General features: G+C 29.9%; 1 protein-coding gene across 2 annotated transcripts; it reads left to right on the forward strand.

The window, feature by feature from the left end:
• Positions 1–4,874: 4,874 nt before the first annotated feature.
• On the forward strand, positions 4,875–5,930 carry LOC18604370 (uncharacterized protein At3g17950). 2 transcript variants are annotated; one of them, XM_088804257.1, is made up of 2 exons: positions 4,875–5,157; positions 5,235–5,930. In XM_088804257.1, exon 2 carries the CDS (start codon positions 5,249–5,251, stop codon positions 5,783–5,785), a length of 537 nt encoding a protein of 178 aa, XP_088660383.1. In that variant the 5' UTR covers positions 4,875–5,157; positions 5,235–5,248; the 3' UTR covers positions 5,786–5,930. The 2 variants fall into 2 exon arrangements, with proteins under 2 accessions (XP_088660383.1, XP_007036862.1); XM_007036800.3 differs by having other exon boundaries at positions 4,878–5,157; positions 5,264–5,930.
• The last annotated feature ends 13,423 nt before the right edge of the window (positions 5,931–19,353 follow it).

The raw sequence follows: 19,353 nt of genomic DNA on the forward strand, positions 1-19,353 counted from the left end.
TACTTGCTTGCTCCTTCTGTCTTGTGGCAAAATATCGTCACCCTTTTTTATTGGTCAAAATATAGAATAAAAAAAAATTAAATATGTAGTTAGAAAAAGTTTTAAGAGCCCAGCAATCATAGAAGTCTAACATTCCATGTAATTAAATATAATTAAAAATTTCATCTTTAAAATTTGATTTAATAATTAATGCCTATATATATATTTTTTTTAAAAAATAAATTATAATTGTTCATCAAATAAAAAATATTTAACATTTAATTCACTCTTGTTATTTGAGTTTTAATTTCTCACAAAGAGTTTTAAAAAAGTACAAAACTGTCTGTTGCCATGCAGCGAGTACATGAGCTTTGATAGTCGAGGCGAGTAGGACTTTAATTTAGCAAAGATAAATTGTACAAAATTCTTTCACATTACGAGGAGAGGAGGATAAGTTGGCAGAGGGTAGAAGAACAAAAGAATGACGTGGACGGTGATAGAGCGAACGGGGAGGGTGGTCCCATCCTTGATTGGGTTTGTACTTTCTTTTTTTATACCCTTTTCGTTGTTAGTTTAGTTTTAGTTTTAGTTTCATTTTGGAAAAGAAGAAAAAATATTGAAAAAGATAGCACAAAAAACAATGTACCGATCAATTATAATTGAGTGTGATTGCTCCCTAAATTTATTAAGGGCAACGGTCTGTGTTTTCCTTTATGGGATAAATCGAAAATTTTATTTTTCCTTCAAATAATTTTATTCCATTTGGCTCAAAATCACATCAAACAAACCTTCATTGTAGCATTTTAGTCCTTTTAAAAACTCATCAATTCAATCTTGTACTTTAACATTATATGCAATTGAGTCCTTTTGAGTAACTCCATTCAAATTGATCATTAATTACATTGACGTGTTAAACAATATTGATGTGACAGTGACACGTCAGATATATAAAAAAAAATTAACCACGTAACTTTTCTGTGTCATGTCATATGAATCAAATTATACCAAATAACAAAGTATACAGATTAAATTAAAGAAATTTTGGATAGAAGATTAAATTGAACAAAATTCTAAAGAATTGAAATTTCTTGGGTATTTTTTCCATTTTTTGTTTCACTTTATAAATGACATGGTGTCTAAAATGTATAGAAAATGAACCAAAACGATCACCTTGTAATTTGGACAAGTTTGTACTTGAACTTGAACCAAATTGTTACATATTTTGTTATCCAATCTACAAAATAAAAGATAGGAGGGTTTCATATTATAAAGAAGAAATTGTATTCAACTACACAGAACAGGGTTTCAAAATTTTCATACACTTCATTCACCATTTCAACCTTTAAGGAGAGCAACATTCCTAAATTTTTCCCTTCTTCACCCATATTACCAAAAAATACAAACAAAAAAACAAAAAACCAAAGAAAAATTTATAACAAACTTACAAACATTATTCTATCTCCTTATTTTTTCTTCAGCATTTGTTGCACACTTCAATTTTTCTTGCAGAACTTTGTTCTCAACTCTCAACGCATCAATCTCATCATACATAACTTCATCTTCATTTGAGCTTGCTGGAATTTCAACTTTGTCCCTCAACACTTTGTTTTCGGACATTAATGCTCTGCTTGTAGACTTGAGTTGAATAATTAGCTCACAAGCACATGAACTATCAATTGGGCCACCATGTCAACTCAAAATCGGATAACCACCAGCAATATAAGAAATTGCGCAAAAAATAAACTCCACAACTTTTCATATGAAAAACCGACATAATTTGAAATCCCGAAAATTACCATGTAATTTGGACAGCCATAGAATGCAACAGCGCAATTGGTTTGTGCTTGAACATGAACCAAATTATTATATTTCTTGTTTCTAGTATAAATGGAAAGTTAATAAAATGATGTCTTTTCATAATACATTTTTTTCTTTGATTGCATAAATAGATTAACGAAACAAAATATAGCAGAGATTCATTTTACAAGCAAAAATCACATTTAATTACAGTGTTTTTATATTATAAGCAAAAATTGCATTCAATTACAGAGGATATGGTTTCAAGATTTCTATACACTTCATACATCATTTCCGCCAACATTCCCATATGTAATATGAAATCAAAAAATGATAAAAGTATCCAATAAGTTCTTGTATTACAAAATGTTGTTCAATTTAGTTTCTTTATTTAAATTTTTTAATTAAATCAATATATTCTACTATTTAGTGTAATTTGATCTTTATGACGTGATACAGAAAAGCTGTGTAGTAAATTTTTTTTTTATCAATTTTTTTTCTAACATGTCCACGTCACATCAACACCGTCAACAATGAATTGTACACAATGTCAAAATACAATGACTAAATTAACAAGTTTTTGGATAAATGAACTACATTTAACAAAACAATATAATACATAGACTTCCTAGATACGATGACTGCGTTACACATGAATTGTTTTTTATTTTGAAAAAATAGTTATATATAACATAAAAATATTTTAAAAATGTAAAGCTCAAAATATAAAACATTTTTAATGAAAACCATTTAATGCAATTAGAAATTTTATTTACAAATTGGACAAATTTTATTAATATTTATAATAAAAATTTTTATTTAAAAATTAGATAAATTTTATTAATATTTATAATAAAAAAATATTCAAAATAATAATTTAAAAATATAACGAGTAAAAACTTTCCTTTTCATCGATTCAAAAGTTTTGAAATATCCATATATTGTTATTATTATTATTAATTGAATATGGTTAGGGGTTGAAATCTCATTCGTCATTATAGTTATGCGGTTGATCACATTCATTACTCAATAAATAACAAACCAAACTCAAAGCCTAATTTTATGATTAAAGTGGGGTAAGTCCATATAGACATGAATTTAATGATCTTCAAGCAATAAAATTTTGCAAATACTCTTCTTATGATGGAGGTCAATTAAGATATAATAAAATAACTGGCGTTAAGGAACAATAAAAATGAACTCATTCTCCCTTAATATCCCATCTTCAACCAATTGGTCAGCAACTCCATTTGCACTTCTTAAGGTATGTATAATCTCTCAATTTAAAAGCTTCAAGTACTGCTCTGAGTTGCGCATAGTTCACATCATGCACTCCTATAAATTTTGAAAATATAACTTTAATATCAGCAAACTTATTTCTTGGAACCCCGCCAATACCCGCCTCACTTGGATTCCCCCTAATAGCCCTATCAACATGAAATTTCAACCACCCCTCCGAAGGTGCAACCCAAACCCCTAGAGCAACTAATTTAGGACACTTACTAGGGATTTTAGCTTTATTTGGAGCAAGTAGGACATCAAGAGTGGAACCAGCAATCCTTAGCCATTTAGCTTGAACCCAAGTATGAACACAAATCTTTACTTCAATCAAAAACTTGATCTAAAACCCAATGCTTCTCTTTAAACAAAATCTCATTCCAAAACAACCACATAGACCGAAGGGTAAGAAAAAAAGACATATCCCAAACCTCTCTACTATCTTTTTTAATTACAATTCCTTTCCAGGCAAGAATAAAAGCCCTATCATCCCCAAGAGTAGACCATTGGATACCTTAGAAATTAAATCACAAACCCCACAGCTTCCAAATCTCGCAACAATTGAAAAATGAGTACCCTACCCAACAATCTCTAACTCAACATTACAAATACCACACATACATATACTGCTGCTTATCAACCCTCTCCTAAGAAGTTCGCTCTTGACCGCCACTCTACCATGCATAACTTGCCAAGAAAAGACCTCTACTTTATGTGGAACCAATCCTCATCAAATTAACTTCCATACTTCATTACTCTCACCGACCTCATTCATCACTGACCTAAAAAAGACCATGTGGAGAATTTTCTATTAATTTTATGCTCTCATTCTAATTTATTAATCAAACAATTGTATCCAAGGGACAATCACTAAGTAAACTACAAAGCTAATCTCTCTGACTCATCTCCCACCTAAAAACTCCTTTTCAAATTTGTAATGGAAAAAACAAAAAAAAAGACTAACAATGGTTCTACTTCTATTACGTTTGCACTTTGATTTTATTGATTCCTTTTGGTGTTTTCCCGTATTATGATAATTCCCTTCTTTCTCCCTAATTGATTTCTTTTTTAATTTTAAAATTAAAAAATTAAAAATAATAAAGAAAAGATAAGATGATTTTTTTTTTCGTGTGATACATTCTTATTAGCTATTTTTTTACCATGGCACCTATTTGACTAACATTGTTAGTCAAAAGTACAGCCCATGGAACGAAAATAAAATTCGCATAGCTAATAGTGAATTTTAAAATTTTAAATATCAAAACAATAATTTCACTAAAATCCGAGTGCCAAATGATTAGTTAAACTAAAAATATATATTAAAATGTCAAAATAGAAGGAAAAGAATGAATCTTTTTGATATTTTTCCTATATATAAAAACAAATTTAAATGTTAAAATATAAAATAATTAGAAATTTTTGCATAAAAATAAAATATAGATACATATTTTTAAATAGAATATTTTTTAAAAAGTAAAAAAATAATTTAAAATATTAAAAAAATTAATGGAATTTCAGCTTTCTACCTTCTTTGATTTCTTATCCTATTGTTTTAACACTTGGCATTTAGAAGAACATGATAGTGACCTTGTTGGGATTATTGATACTATCATTAATTTTAGCATTTGAAAAAACCTAGTTATTTTAATCTTTCTTTTTTTTTTTCAAATAACAAAACTAATGAAATAATTAAGATTTTTAACATACTGTAATATATATATTTTAATTTTCATCCAAATTTAGTAGAATAATTAAATTAATGAAGCTTCATTGAAAAAGGAATTTAAAAACCAAAGAAAAGAGAAAAAGGGAATTTAAAGAACAGAGAAAAAGGGAAAAAAGGCGTAAGATGGGTGGACAAAGGCAACAAAGGCAAGCCAACAATAATGATTTCAATCACAATCCAAGAACTATCTATCAGTATCACCATCCTCCATCCCTCCTTTCCTTCTCCCGCTCTTGTGTTCACTTCATTCCATGTCTTTTCTCTCTTAACCCAATCCCACAATAAAACAAAAAATGCTAGATCCGGCCTCCGATTTGATACCTCCACCCTCCTCCCCCACCATCTCCTCCGTTTCCTCCTCCGATCTTGACACTGAGGTAAGTTTTGATGACCCCTTTCTCGAATTTTCCCTTCTTTTCCATCCATTTTCACATCAATCTCACCTTCATGCAAGTCTCTCTCTCTTTTATGTTTTTAAAAAAGTCGACAGGTTCCTTTTTCCATGATAGAAGCACCACATTGGGTACTTTAATGGGAGTGAGTTTCCCAGCCATTACTTTTCGAGCTCCCTCCCAGCACCGCCACGAGACGCAACCCACAAACGCTGGGTCGTTGTCTTCGACGGGGTCGAAACCCAAGAAGCGGAGGGCGCTGACGTCGGTCGCGTTCGGGGCGGAGCGACTGGGACGGCGGCGGAGGAGGTGGTGGCAGCTATGCAGGGACGACGACGCAAAGCCGTCTTCTCTCGGAGAGTTTCTAGAGGTGGAGAGGAGGTTTGGGGACGGGGCGTTTTACGGTGCGGCGGCGGAGCTTGAGGGGGTGATGGGGACGCCGCAGGATGAGCATCAGGAGGCGAGGAATGGACGGATTTTGTTCGCTGATGGGAGGGTGTTGCCTCCTCCTCCTCCTTCGGGTGATGATGATGATGAAGGGACATCAACGGCTGGGCTTCTTTGTAGATTCCCGGTGTCGCTCACTGGGATCTGTAGCGGTGGAGTTGGATAAAGTGTACTTTCACTCTTCCTTTCCTCGCCCTCCAATTTTTTTTATTTTAAAAAAATTGTTTTTGTATTGTACAAATGAAATCGAATCCATGCCTTTGTCCATTAGTAATTTAAATTGATCTGCTAAAAAAAGCATTAATTTGGCATCTGGGGGTTAACTTTTTTTAAGCTTTTATTAATTATATCTTTATCTGCATGGATGGCAATATACTATTAATTAATAGGGTTTGGTTTGGTATGTTTTGCTTTGCTTTATACTTAAAAACTCTTTTTTGAATTTATTTAAATCAATTTTTATTTTATTGTTAATTAAAATTTTATTCATTAGTTTTATGTCAATTGAAGTGATCAGTAGATATATAGATGTTGATATATAGATGTTGATATGATATGATAATATAATCACATAATATATTTTATTTTTTATTTTAATATCATAGAGGTATGACATGAAAAATAATATTTTAATTAATAATAAATAATTAATCAATTATCAATTATAAATATCTATTTAATTTAAAATTAAATTATAAGAATTGAACCAATGAATAAAAATTTATTTTAATTGTTTTAAATAATTCAAAAAAACATTAAAACAGCTTCTTTTTATGAGAGAGAGGAAAAAAGCTTTGTAAGTTAAGAGACAATTAATCCTTAAAGTTTAGGATAAAAACTAGGTGTAATCCGATAATAGTGTAATAAGCGTAACAAATATTCGATCTTTGAATTTTCAGGTCAAAGAGGAATAATTGGCCAATTGGAAAGTTTAAACTTGTTATTTATTGTTTTTATACATTCAAGGAAATTTAAAGGAGGGAATCAACAAAGGTTCCAATTTTTTAGACTTCAATTAATAATGTTTAAACATTGCTCCAGGTTCAGTAGTTTAGTTTAATTTTTTATTAATTTGATCATTCTACAAATATAATATGTGATATATATATATATGTATGAAAATTATTTAATTATCATTGGAATTTATACTCATAATTATAATGTGATAAAAATAACACAAAAAATAATAACAAGAAGGATTACCGCTTCGTGTTTATGCGTTTTTTTTTTAATTTTTTGGTTTAACTATTTTGTTGATGTTTAGTAGAGAATTGAAGACAATACATAATTTAAGAAGATATCAATAGCTTGGAATGAACAAAAGTAAATAAAAATAGGAAGAATAAAAGAGTTTATAGCATGTAGCTTTGTTTGGGGATACGGATTATATTGAAGCGTTAGCATAACCCAAAGAGCACTAGATTCGCCACAGGTGTTGGCTTTTTCTTGGGAAAATTGCTTTGCTTTTTGCTTTCAAGTGTTTTAGATTTCTTTTCTCTATTCTTCCAATGAAGAGGGAACGATTACAATTCACAAAAGTAAACAGTGCCCGAGAATTTGGTCTTATATATTTATATTTATATTTCAAATTTCACAAGAAATTCTATAAAAAAAAAAAAGAAGCAAAAAGGAACGTTTTTGTAAATTTTAATACAAGAGACTTAATTTCAAAGTGACTCAGAGATAAAGATTCATGCAAACGATCGGAATTACTTTTCGTTTGTTAATTCATTTGTTTATGGAATCAGCGGCAGTTTAGTTTGATTAATGGAATGTAAAAAGAATGGATTAACTATTTTACGAAAATAGAGGCAAATGAGAACAAATATTATTTATAATTATTTTAATAAAATATTAATAATTTAATTTAAATGTTAATTTTATTTTTTTTTCTCTTTTTGTTCTTTCTTCTTTCCCAACTCAATCATTTGAGATGTGGTCAGTGTAATGGAGCATTGATCTAGCCGCTTGAGCACCTAACTAGCATTTTTTTTTAACAAAATTTGGTCATTGAAGCGTCGATCTTGTATTTCTCATTGTTAAAATTGGTTGTTGAAACGTCGATCTAGCATTCCCTTCCACCACAACTACTAGAGAACAAAGTAGTAGAGGACATTCAGAGAGAGAAGGACTGAGGCAGATGAGGAAGAGAAAGAAAGAGAAAGAGAAAAATAAATGACTTTTATATGTTAGGATTAGAATTTATTATATATAAGGTAATGGCTTTACAAAATGGTTAAGGGTATTTTTGTTTAATTTGTTTTTTTTTTTTTTTGAGAGAGAGAGAATGGAATAGCCATTCCATGCACATAAATTATAACCATAATTTCCATGTAAACTCTACTTTTTAAAAAATAAAAAATATATGTATCTATCATTTAACTAAATGGTTGAATTTGCCCACAAATTTCTTTTGATGGTTAGAATAGTTTACAAAAAAAATCATAGAGGTTGAGGAGTAAAATATGAAAAAAAAAAAAAAAGAAAAAGAAGAAGCCTTCAAGAAACACTTTTGGGTCAAAATGCATTTTTGGCTTCCTTAATAATTCATTGCTGTTAGTCAATACTTCCGTACAAGTATAGAAAAGTTATAATTACCCTTAAATGATTGCAAAATAAAAATTTAAAAATACAAAGAATATCATCATTTAATTTAATTAAATAATAATAATAATAACATTTTTTATTCAACGTTTATCAACATAAAAAAATAAGAAAGAGACACATAATTATGGAAAAAAGGAAACAAATTTAAAAAAATTAGTTAGGATTATTTTATTAACAATTAAAAATTTTTATAACTTTTTGAAATGAAAAAAACAAAATGCTAAAAGAAATTAAGTAATAATTATCTAACTAATTTAGGTATAATTTTTTAATTCTTTTCTTTTTCTTTTATTTACTTTCTTCCTTTTCTTTCCTTTCCTCTTAACAAATTTACAATATTTGACCAAATATAATAACTCAAATCTCATAAAGTTTCACCTTAGAATACTTTAAAATTTAAAACTAACCTCAAAAAGAGTTTGACTGAAGTCAGATCTTAATCTATTGTTTTTGAAGTTAGATCTACTCTACAATGTATTTTGAAACAAGACTTAAAAGTGAATTCAAGAATTATTTTTTTTTTATTTTTGTAATTTACTCTGAAATTGAGAGCTTTGCAAACAATTATCTTTAAGCTCCAATCTTTTGGTCTAATCCAAGGCCCCCAACCAGCCAACAAACTTTTTAGTCATTATTGCCTAATAAGACGTAATGGGAAAGCTAAAACTACTAATATTTGCTCCTTTTGGGAACTTCTTATAGTCTTTTTTTTTTCCTTTTAATTATTTTCAATAACATTTCTTTTTCTTCATCCCTCTTGCATTATTTCCCCTATTCAATCAAAAAGTCACCATCTAACTTTTCTTTTGGTCTCCAATCTATAAAAGTCATGCTTGCAAATACATTAGCAATCCAACTTTTTCTTCTTAACTTTCACATCTAATTAAATACATATAAAGTTTAATAACTGTTCATTAAATTCCTAGGTGAAATAGAATAAGAATTGAATGTTGCTCCTTTCCTACCTAACTCTTGGTAATAATCATAGCTTTTCGATATATGGAATTCAAAAGTAACACAAGTATTTTGAAACATGTACAATTGAATGCCATTTTTAAATTATCTCAGAAAGCAGAATCATTATCATCAAATTATACTACTTTTTAGAGTTTATGAATTTTTAAACTCATTCACTTTAGGAGAGATTATTGTAATAATCAAATATGAAGAAATTTTTTATAAATAGAAACGAAAACCAAGTCAGATATAATTATAGGTTGGAGTTTCTTTAGTTAATTTTATATAATTATTTGAAGTATATGTTAAAATTAGGTATAATATTTGAAAAAATCTTTTAACTATTTAAGAAAATTTAAATAAGTACTCATTCTTTTATTGCATTCCATTAAGCTCATATATTTTCACTTTAAGTCAAATAAACCTTTATAACTAAAGGTTGATTAATTGGAATTAATCAAAATATTACTTGTCATTTTATACCCATTTGAAGTTAACATAGAAGGTGAAAATATCACATGACTATGTCATTATGCCATATTAGTATGTCACGTTTATTATCCATTATGATATATTAACATGCCATATCAATGTCGTGTGACATAAAATGATAAGTGATATTTTAATTAATAACAATTAATCAACCATTAGTCATAAGGATTTATTTAGTTCAAAATAAAAATATAAAAGCTTTAATTGAATACAATAAAAAAATAAAATTTTATTTGAATTTTTTCAAATTATTTGGTGATTGTTTTAAGTATTATGTCTTAAAACTATTAAATGCATGTGTAGGGATGTCAACGGGTAGCATACTCACTAATTTTGAGATACTCTAGACCCAAACCTTATTAGTAAAAGAATACTCGAATCTTATAATTACTTGAATATTTTTTAAATTTACTACCCTAACCCGAACCCTAATATACCCACTACTCGATAATTACTTGAACCCAGTTTAAAAACTTGATTATGTAAAAAAATTATTAAAATGCCCTTCATAGATATTTAATTACCCGAACCCGAATCCGTACACGTATTTATATACAATAATATTTCCATCCATATTCCATATACGTCACTAATAATTAAATTTATAAAAGCACATAAACAATAAAATTTAAATTTAAATAATCAAAAATAAATATCTTAAATATCAACTTAAATAACTAAAAACAAATATCCAAACAACAACTTAAACAACATTACAAGTTTAATTAACTATATGGCTTTGTTATTAATTACATGAAATTAGAAAAAATAACTAGGTTCCAAAACTGTTCTAATCTCACAACTTTTTTTTAAGTATATAGTTTATAAGTTTATATAAATAAAGGTATATTTATTATAATTAATAATTTTATAAATTATAATTTTTGTAACATTAATACAAAATAGAAAGAAATATATTTATATATTTAAAGTATATATACTAAAAGTATATATATAATAGTGATTATATTCTATATAAATTAACACAATATATAGATTATATGTATTAAAATACATTACAAATTAATTAATAATCAAAATTTCATGAATTAATTTAATTAACAATATAGATTTGTATTTAATTACATAAAATTAAAAAAAAAACATAATTGGCTTGGGATATTGCGTACCCAAGCGGTGGTACCCGAACTCGATACAGGTAATAAAATTACTACCCGAACTCTATCCAAATTAGATTATAAAGTACTCTAATTCTATATAATTAGATCAGATACCTACGAGTACCCTGTAATAGAGTACTTATTGCCATCCTTATGCATGTGGCCAAGCTCAATAATTTTGTTAATAGACAAATCCAACAAAAAATAAATTAAATTGACCTTTAGACTCTATTTTCATTTTAATAAAACAATGTTCTTTTTGTGAATATAAGTAGAAGAATCAAATTTTGAGAATGTGTATTCTATACCTCTTCAACTGTTTTAAAAAAGAAACTTTGTCATAAACATAAAGAAATGTAGAGGTAATTTTTTATTGTATGGAATAAGGGTTAGATTTCATGAATGCTTCTTTAGGTCATTTGTCCCGTTTCTTGTTAAAAACAAATTATTAAAATCAAAAAAATTATAATCGATAGATTGATGTTATTGATTTACTCATTGAAATTCCATCAATACATTAATTTTGATTTTTAATTAACTTTACTTTTTATTTAATTATCATTTCTAATGAGGAACTTGATCAGATTTAGAAAGAAATTTGGCTTAATCCCAAAATTTGTCTTTTGATTAAGTTTAGACTCAAAATGTTTTTTCTCCTCAATTTCTTTACTAGTTCAATTTATGTTTTCTTTATATCTTACTTTTGCTTTGGTGATTTTTTTGCCTTTATTTTTTTTTATAAATTTAAAAGTATAATTTTAATGCAGAATTTTATTTTATTTTTAACATCCAAACTATATTTTTTTTTACTAATTATATTAAGCGATTATACGTTTGGTGTCTTTGCTACTGAAAAAAAGAGAAACAATTAAACTACAAACATGAGCTAAAACAAAATACTTTAAATTCTTTTGTTATTGTACAAAAATATATTACAGTCATTCTTACACAATGAGAGGTAATCTTTTCTTATCTTATAAATTTCATTCTCAAATTTCGAAATTTTTAGAGAGGAGTTTTAAACTCTAATAGTTGAAATTCATTTATTCTCCTTAAAAAATTTTAACATTTTCTAAAATCTGTCATTTTTTTTATAAAAATGTTCTTGTTCCTTAAATTTTCATATTGAAAAGGAAGTTTTCAGCCAAAATGATACAAACAGGCAGTCCAATTTTGGTAATAAATTTTTATATTAGAATTTTTGAATGAAACATTATTTTTTTTTTGAACTTTTTTTTTTAACAAAAACCAAAACATAAAAATAATAAAATAAACCAAATAAAAATATGAACAATTATCTTATGCATTAACGGTAGAGTTTTTAAATTATATAAGTAAGACACGTGTATTTCATGAAAATATATTTATAAAAATTATTAAATAAATATATATCAATAATCTAGTTTCACTTATAAAGTCTTAAAACTTGGTTGTCAAACCTCAAAGTGTTCTTAATGTTTTGGTTAACTGGTGGATTGCGGGGGCTTAATTAAGGGCACTTGTTAAGTAAAGGGTTTGGAGGAAAAGGACATGTAATCCACGCGGCCCACAGATGCAACAAAAGATTAGTGTGCATAACCATAAGCATGTTTAAATCTAGAATCTGTGCTCACTCTCTTTGCATCAATCAAGTTTCAGTTCATCTGTAGAAAAGTAAATCCCATCCCTAGGGGTAATAGGTAAAAGACTCTTTTTCTTTTTCTGTTTATTTTAATATCAGTTGCTATTGCTTTAAGACGGAATTAATTTTTTTTTCTTAAAATTTGAAGAAAAAAAAATTTAAATTTTACTTTTTAAATAAAAAAATAATATATTAATTAATAAGTCAAATATTTAGATACAATTGACTGAAACTTGGAAGACCTCCATTGCAAAGGAAGCGCTTCCGTCTTTGATGATTGATGAAGACAACTAACTTTTCCTATGTTATTTATTTCAGGTTTTTATTATTTTATAGAACTGGATAATTATAAAACTGATGATTGGTGGAAAAATGGAAAGAAATAATCCTAGTTGTCTCTGCTGAATAACGTTAGGAAGTCGAGTAAATCTGTGAAAAGGTTGAGTCGGCGTAAAGGAGGGGCAATTCCTTCACAGGACGAGCATTAATCTTAATGATATTGAAGATGAAGAAAATCCTTAGTAAGATTTGTGAGAGTCCAGAGAAATTGAGGAAAATTCTAGGTGGCCTATTACCCGTCGGTTAGAGAGACAGCTGTACAAGAAAATAAGTGTAACTAATGGGAGTAAATTAGTAATCTTCAAGGTGTCAATTCTGATAGAATAAAAAATTGTGCCCGTCACCTGCTCATTTGAACACTTTCTTCACATCTTGCGTCCGTACAAAAGGATCTAAGTTGCTATTCTTCAATGTTCTTCATTGTTTTGGGTTTATATGGACAACCCATTGTGTTGGAGCTAATCTCCTTATTCATTTCTTCAACATTCTTCTAATTCTTTCCCTCAAAATGTGCGCAAATATTAAGAACACACATTTTGCTCAATAAATTCTGAAACTATTTATAGATGCCTAATTATGATTATACAAGAAAATTACATCAAGAATGTTCCAAAGTGTAGAAAAGCCTTGGGCATTCCCCCTGGGGTGTTCCAAGCTAGGGGTATTCCAAACTGGAAGCACTTAGGGTGTTTTAAGTGCAAAAGTGCCTAGGGGTATTCCAAGCGTGGAAGCGCCTAGAGGCATTCCAAGTATAAAAGCGCCTGAGGGCATTCCAAAGGCAAAAGCACCCAGGGGTGTTCCAAGTACAGAAATGTCCAGGGGCGTTCTAAGAGCAGAAGCGCCTAGTAGCTTTCCGAGCACAAAAGTGCCTAAGGGAGCTCCAAACATGGAAGCACCTAGGGTGTTCCAAACGCAGAAGCGCTCAAGGGTGTTCCAAGCATAGAAGCGCCCAAAAAGCTTTACAAGCATAGAAACAATCAGGAACAAGCATGGAACAACTATTTGTACAGGGAAGTGAAAGTATGTCAAAACAAGTGGCAAGTTTCATCAGTTACTTTCACATTTAGGATGTTATAGAGAATTTGGCTTGGTGGTTCAGATATAGAGATAGTTAAAAGGACTTCCTCTTAACCTTTTCTTGAAGAACATGTGCTTTACCTTTTTTCTTTCCTTACTTCTTAAAGATATGCGTGACACATTATCAAATGCTACTATTTCATTTACTCAAAACTTACGCCCACTACGCAACTATATTTTCATTTTTTTAATATCCCATAACATTCTTTAATTACTCACATTCTCCCATGATTAAACGTGCTATCCTAACTACTATTCAGTATACATAAGAGGTTGAGAGGTAAGGAGAAGAAGGGGGGGACACCCAGCAAAGATTACTCTAAAAGCTCTCTCGAGATTCCTCCAAGCATTCTTTCTCTTCAGCTTTTCCCAATCGCCGTTATCCACCACCTTTTCCAGTTTTTCTCATCCCTTACCACCTACCACCCAAAGCACTTACGCTTTAAGGACTGCTCCAGTTTTCCTCTTTGCCACCTCAGCACATCTCGATTCACTCATTACAACATGTCCTTTCTCTCTAACCAAAAGAACCTCTACATTTTAGTGACTCCACTAAGGAGGAGTAATTGCGGTAAGTGAATATTAGCTAGAAATTTCTAACTAAAGATATGGAGAGTTTTCCCGACAATCAAGAAACTACAATTCCCATCTATGTCCAAGAGCTCATAAAAATGGTCCAAGCTTTCTAAGAAAGGATGCAAGTGCTAGAGGAACATCAGTGGCTAAGTTTAGTTCAAAGTGGGAAGGACCATTCATTGTCCATGAGGTAAACGAGAGTGGATATTACATGCTATTGAATCCAAAGACCTATGCTATACAGCACCAGTCAATTTTCAATACATTAAAAAGTATCACGTATGACAATACTATCCACTATCTGTCTTTTTTTTATGATTTCTTAGAATCAATTGTCCCCAATTGTCTGGTATTTCTTTTACTTTTAATGCATTATCAGCAGCAGCTTTGCTGCTTTCATTTTGGCTGTCTTTTGATATGTTAAAGTAAATTCATTTTTAGCTGCAAGCTTTATCGCTTTTATTTTGGTTGAGATATTCTTGTTTCACTTGGTCGAAAGTGTTATGCTCGAATCTTTCACCATATAATTCATATTTCAGTCGTAGGCTTTAACGCTCATAATCTGGCTATAATAATATTACGCTATTGGCCGCAAGCTTTATTGCTCACTTTTTGGCCATAGTTTGCTATTTACATATTGGCCGCAAGCTTTATCGCTCGCTTCTTGACCATAGTTTGCTATTCACATATTGGTCGCAAGTTTTATTATTCACTTCTTGGCCATGGTTTACTATTCACAAAAAGGCCGCAGCATTAAACGCTCACGTAATATGTCATTCTCCTTCTTATTAAGTTGAGGATTACTCTCCTTAATATAAAGTTGAGAATCCCTTTTGGCCACACATAGCGATACTTGTGAAACACTCATATGATTGCAAAGAATGAAATACTGAACCAAACAGCTCAATAAAACCACGAAGAAAACAAAGTAAATGTTCACTTTGGAAGAAGAAGTTTACAATATCAGAAAAAGAGGAACAAGGAAAAGCTAGTTAAGTATGAAATTCAGAGGGCAAGAAGATTTATCATTCTTAAAATTGGAGAGGCTATCTAATCTTATTTGCAACTCCATCTTCCTTACATCAAGCTCTTTTATCTTAGCCTCTATGTTAGGCTTGTCAACCTTTGTCATAACGTATTCTTTGGCCTTAGCTATGCAAGTGTCAAGGCATTTAATGTGACACCCACAGAGGAGAACATCTTTCATAAGACCCACCATCTTCTGTAATTCTTCGAGAGAAATGTCTGCCCATGGGGAGGAAGCAATCTCTAAAGTAGTACCCAAGCTATCCATGATGCCTTTATTCAAGAATTTGTGTTTAAAATGCCAAAATTCACCTTATACTTTATAAACATGCTCCAATAGCTGCAAGTATTGTGGCATGACTAGAATGCCATGAAAGTCTTCCAAATGAGTGTCAGAAGCATCATTTCTACGTTTTACAAAAAAAAAAAGAGGATGGCATACAATGGGCAATAAGAAGGAGGCATAACAATATTTAAATAAATGATATTTGAGGTATTCTAAATACCTCTAAGAGAAGAGGAAGAATTGCGTGTAGAATCTAGAACACCCCTAGAAGAAGAACCATTGCAAGTAGTATTCAGAACACCTTAGGAAAAGAAGCATTGCAACTAACATTCGAAACACCCTCGAAAGAAGAAATGTTGTGAGTAGCACCAAGAGTACCATCGATTCCAAAGTTGTTCTGAATACTGCGAGTAACTCCAAAGGTTCTCCCAGCAATAATATTTGCATTGTTATGTTGAAATGTTCCAAAGCCAAACCCAAGAGCACTCTGATCATTTTGGTTAATGACATTCACATCATCACCACCAACTGCAGTAGCATCATCCACATCGTCATCACCAACTCCACCAGCAGCATTCACATCATCATCACCAACTCTAGTAGCAGCATCCATATTATTATCATTGAGTCCCGTAATGTCATTCACCTTATCTCCTCCAACACTTTGTATGGTAGAGGGTAGGAAATCAGTCATATCTATCAAACCTCCTTGTATAGCATTACCATCTACCTCTCTTCCCAAACTCTGATGTTCATGTCTGGGAAACCTCTCCTCAATTGACTCATCACTAGACTCATGGTTATTCGTGTGGTCACATGATTCCTCTTCACTCTCAGACTCTAAGGTACCTTGTCCTTCCATTTCTGTACTTGGAATTGATTTTTCACGCACTGTTTCCCGAAAGCAATCTTCTTCTCTTTCCTTGATGATACTATCATCCCAATTTTCTGGCACAAGGGGTATTTTACCAGTTCTTCTTACTCACATTTTCTTAGAAAGAGAGGTTACAACAATATTCTTACTTTTCTTCCCCAGAACAGCCCTACCAGGGTCACCATAGTGAACTTTCGAAGTAAAACGAGTTCTGGCCATAAGAAGAGGCAATAAAATTCCTACAAGTACAAATGACACAAAAACAACCAAATAAGTACTCATGCATTACCATTCCTACTTATGCATTAATATCTCATGTTTATTTATTTGTTCTTATTTGTGCATCATATTTGTTTGATTATTTCTTTATGCTAAACAAAACAAATAAAGATATATGTATATAAATCACTAAAAAAAAAATCTCAAAGAGAACAGGCAATAATAAATAAATAAATACTCTTTTTATGATAAAATAAAATAAAATAACAAGTTAGTATTCATTCTAACTTCCAAGTCTTTCCAAACATTGAAGGTGTTCATTTTCTGTGCAATATTTCTTTATATGTAAGTATCTTTATAGTCTATAATCCATATATATATGCTAAAAAAGAAAAATTTAGGAAAAAAGCCTTAGAAGTTCATTGTGAGTTTCTGCACAACCAAACTCTCTAGAGAAATTATATAAAATCCTTAAATCTCAAGGTTTGTCATTCATTTAAATAGCTCCACTATGCATGAAATTTTTAATAATAAAATTTTCCTACAGAGGGCAAACAATTCTAAATGGTTCAAGCATTCCAAGTAAGGAAACGTCTAGAACTATTCTAAATGCAAATGCACCCCAAAACAGATACATAAAAAAAATGAAAAAAAAAAGAAACAAACAAACACAATATTGATGTAAAGAAAACTTACTTATTAAAAATTTTAAGGAAGAACCTTTGAGAATTAAAGAGAGCCTTTGAGAATTGATTGTGAATTTTTACAGAACTATTCTATCGTATTTATAGATTTCAGAAATTATTTTTCTAGTAGGAATCTAACTCTTTAAATTTTCTTATCGAATCTTTTTCTATCTTTAATTGCTTTTCCTCATATATCTCTACTTGTTTCGTAATTAATTATAAGAAAGATTTAATTAGATAGTTTCAAATACAATTGAAAAACAAAAGGAAAGTTTGAAGAAAATTGGTGGAGGCAGATAGATATGACACAAAAATTGTAAAAAAAAAAAATATCCAACATACTTGGCAAACAATTTTGTTAACCTATAAGCTATTAATATATATTAGAGATTAAGACAACAATCCATCATAGGAAATAAAGTTCCTATGTACCTTATCAAGTGTAAAAGCAAAAAAAGAAAAAAAAAACTTACATTTATCCAACACGTGTACAATTTGCTTCATGAAATTCTGGGGGCATGGAATTGATAATGCTAAGAACCCTCTACACTATGTTGCAAAGAGTTTGACTGGTTGCCATAATATAACTCCACAACTCTAAAATGTTGAATACCAAAATCATTCAATAAAAACAACAACCAAATTACCTCACAACAATTTGACGCCATGGATCTATATTCTATCTCTATTGAGCTTCGAGTCATAACATTTTGTTTCTTAGATTTCTAGCTGATTAAGGATTGTCCAAGAAAAACATTAAAACTAGTAACTGATATTCTTGTGTTAACTCATCTTGCCCACTCACTGTCTGCATACACTCTCAAACATATCTTTGTTTTTGAACCCAATAATACCCCGTCTAGGAGCATTCTTTATGTACCTTAACACTTTGCATGCTGCCATTAAATGTGCTTGACTAGGCCTATCCGTAAACTGAGATAACACATGTACTGCATAAGCAATGTTAGGCCTTGTAAATGTTAAACATAACAACTTTCTTATAAGTTGTCTGTACATTGCTGAGTCTGTCAACTTATCTACATCAGTTGCTTTACAAAGTACTTTGTAAATAATTTTTAATTTTAATTATTATTTTTTATTCTAAATTTTTATAGTTATGTAGAATCAATGCATCTTGCGAAAATAATCTTGGGACCCTCCAACAGTTTTGTTAATGCTTATTAAATTTATTTAATTATTTATTCTATTTTTATTCTTACTTTTTAAAGTAATTTCATAAATTAATTGATGCACAAGAAATAAAGTATAAATAGATAAAATAAAAAAGGATAAACAATGGGTTTGAAAATACCTCAATTGTTAATAAATTTAACATCTGCAAGACCGAAAACTTATTTATTTGGGCTTGAGTGAACCCGAACCACAGATTGTTTCCAACAACGCCTTTTTCTTTATTGGTTTCCTCTTTGATTCTATGAGACCCTGCGAAAATCCCTTGTTTTGGCTTTTAGTTTGTAAGTGGCATGTTTTGTTTATGTTACTTTTCTTTAGTGGCTTTTGTTGGTTTCTAGATGTTGAAAGTTTTGATTTTTAATGAATAAGTGTTTTGGACTTTAAAGAAGTATAGATCTCTTTCCTTTATTTTTTTATTATTACTTATTCTTTTGGTTTGATTTTGTTATCTCTTTTTCTATTTTGTGAGACATGAATTTTTATATAATAAAATAAAATTTCAAATCTACTAGTGGAGATTTTCTTGTATCAGAAAAATAATAGTATGGTAAAAAAAACTTCAAAAAAGAATTATGTTAATTGTGCTTTTAATATCAAGTCAATATGATTTTTGTGTCAAGAGGATGACGCTGATTATGTCACGGGGGTTTTCTCTTGAC

Source organism: Theobroma cacao, chromosome 3, assembly GCF_053813885.1.
Source record: "Theobroma cacao isolate CCN51 chromosome 3, ASM5381388v1, whole genome shotgun sequence".
Lineage (NCBI taxonomy): Eukaryota > Viridiplantae > Streptophyta > Magnoliopsida > Malvales > Malvaceae > Theobroma > Theobroma cacao.

Coding starts and splice junctions, on each gene's coding strand:
- LOC18604370 (XM_007036800.3), top strand. CDS start 5,074: ATGCTAGATCCGGCCTCCGATTTGATACCTCCACCCTCCTCCCCCACC. Junction 5,158..5,263: donor CCTCCGATCTTGACACTGAG/GTAAGTTTTGAT, acceptor TTTTTAAAAAAG/TCGACAGGTTCCTTTTTCCA.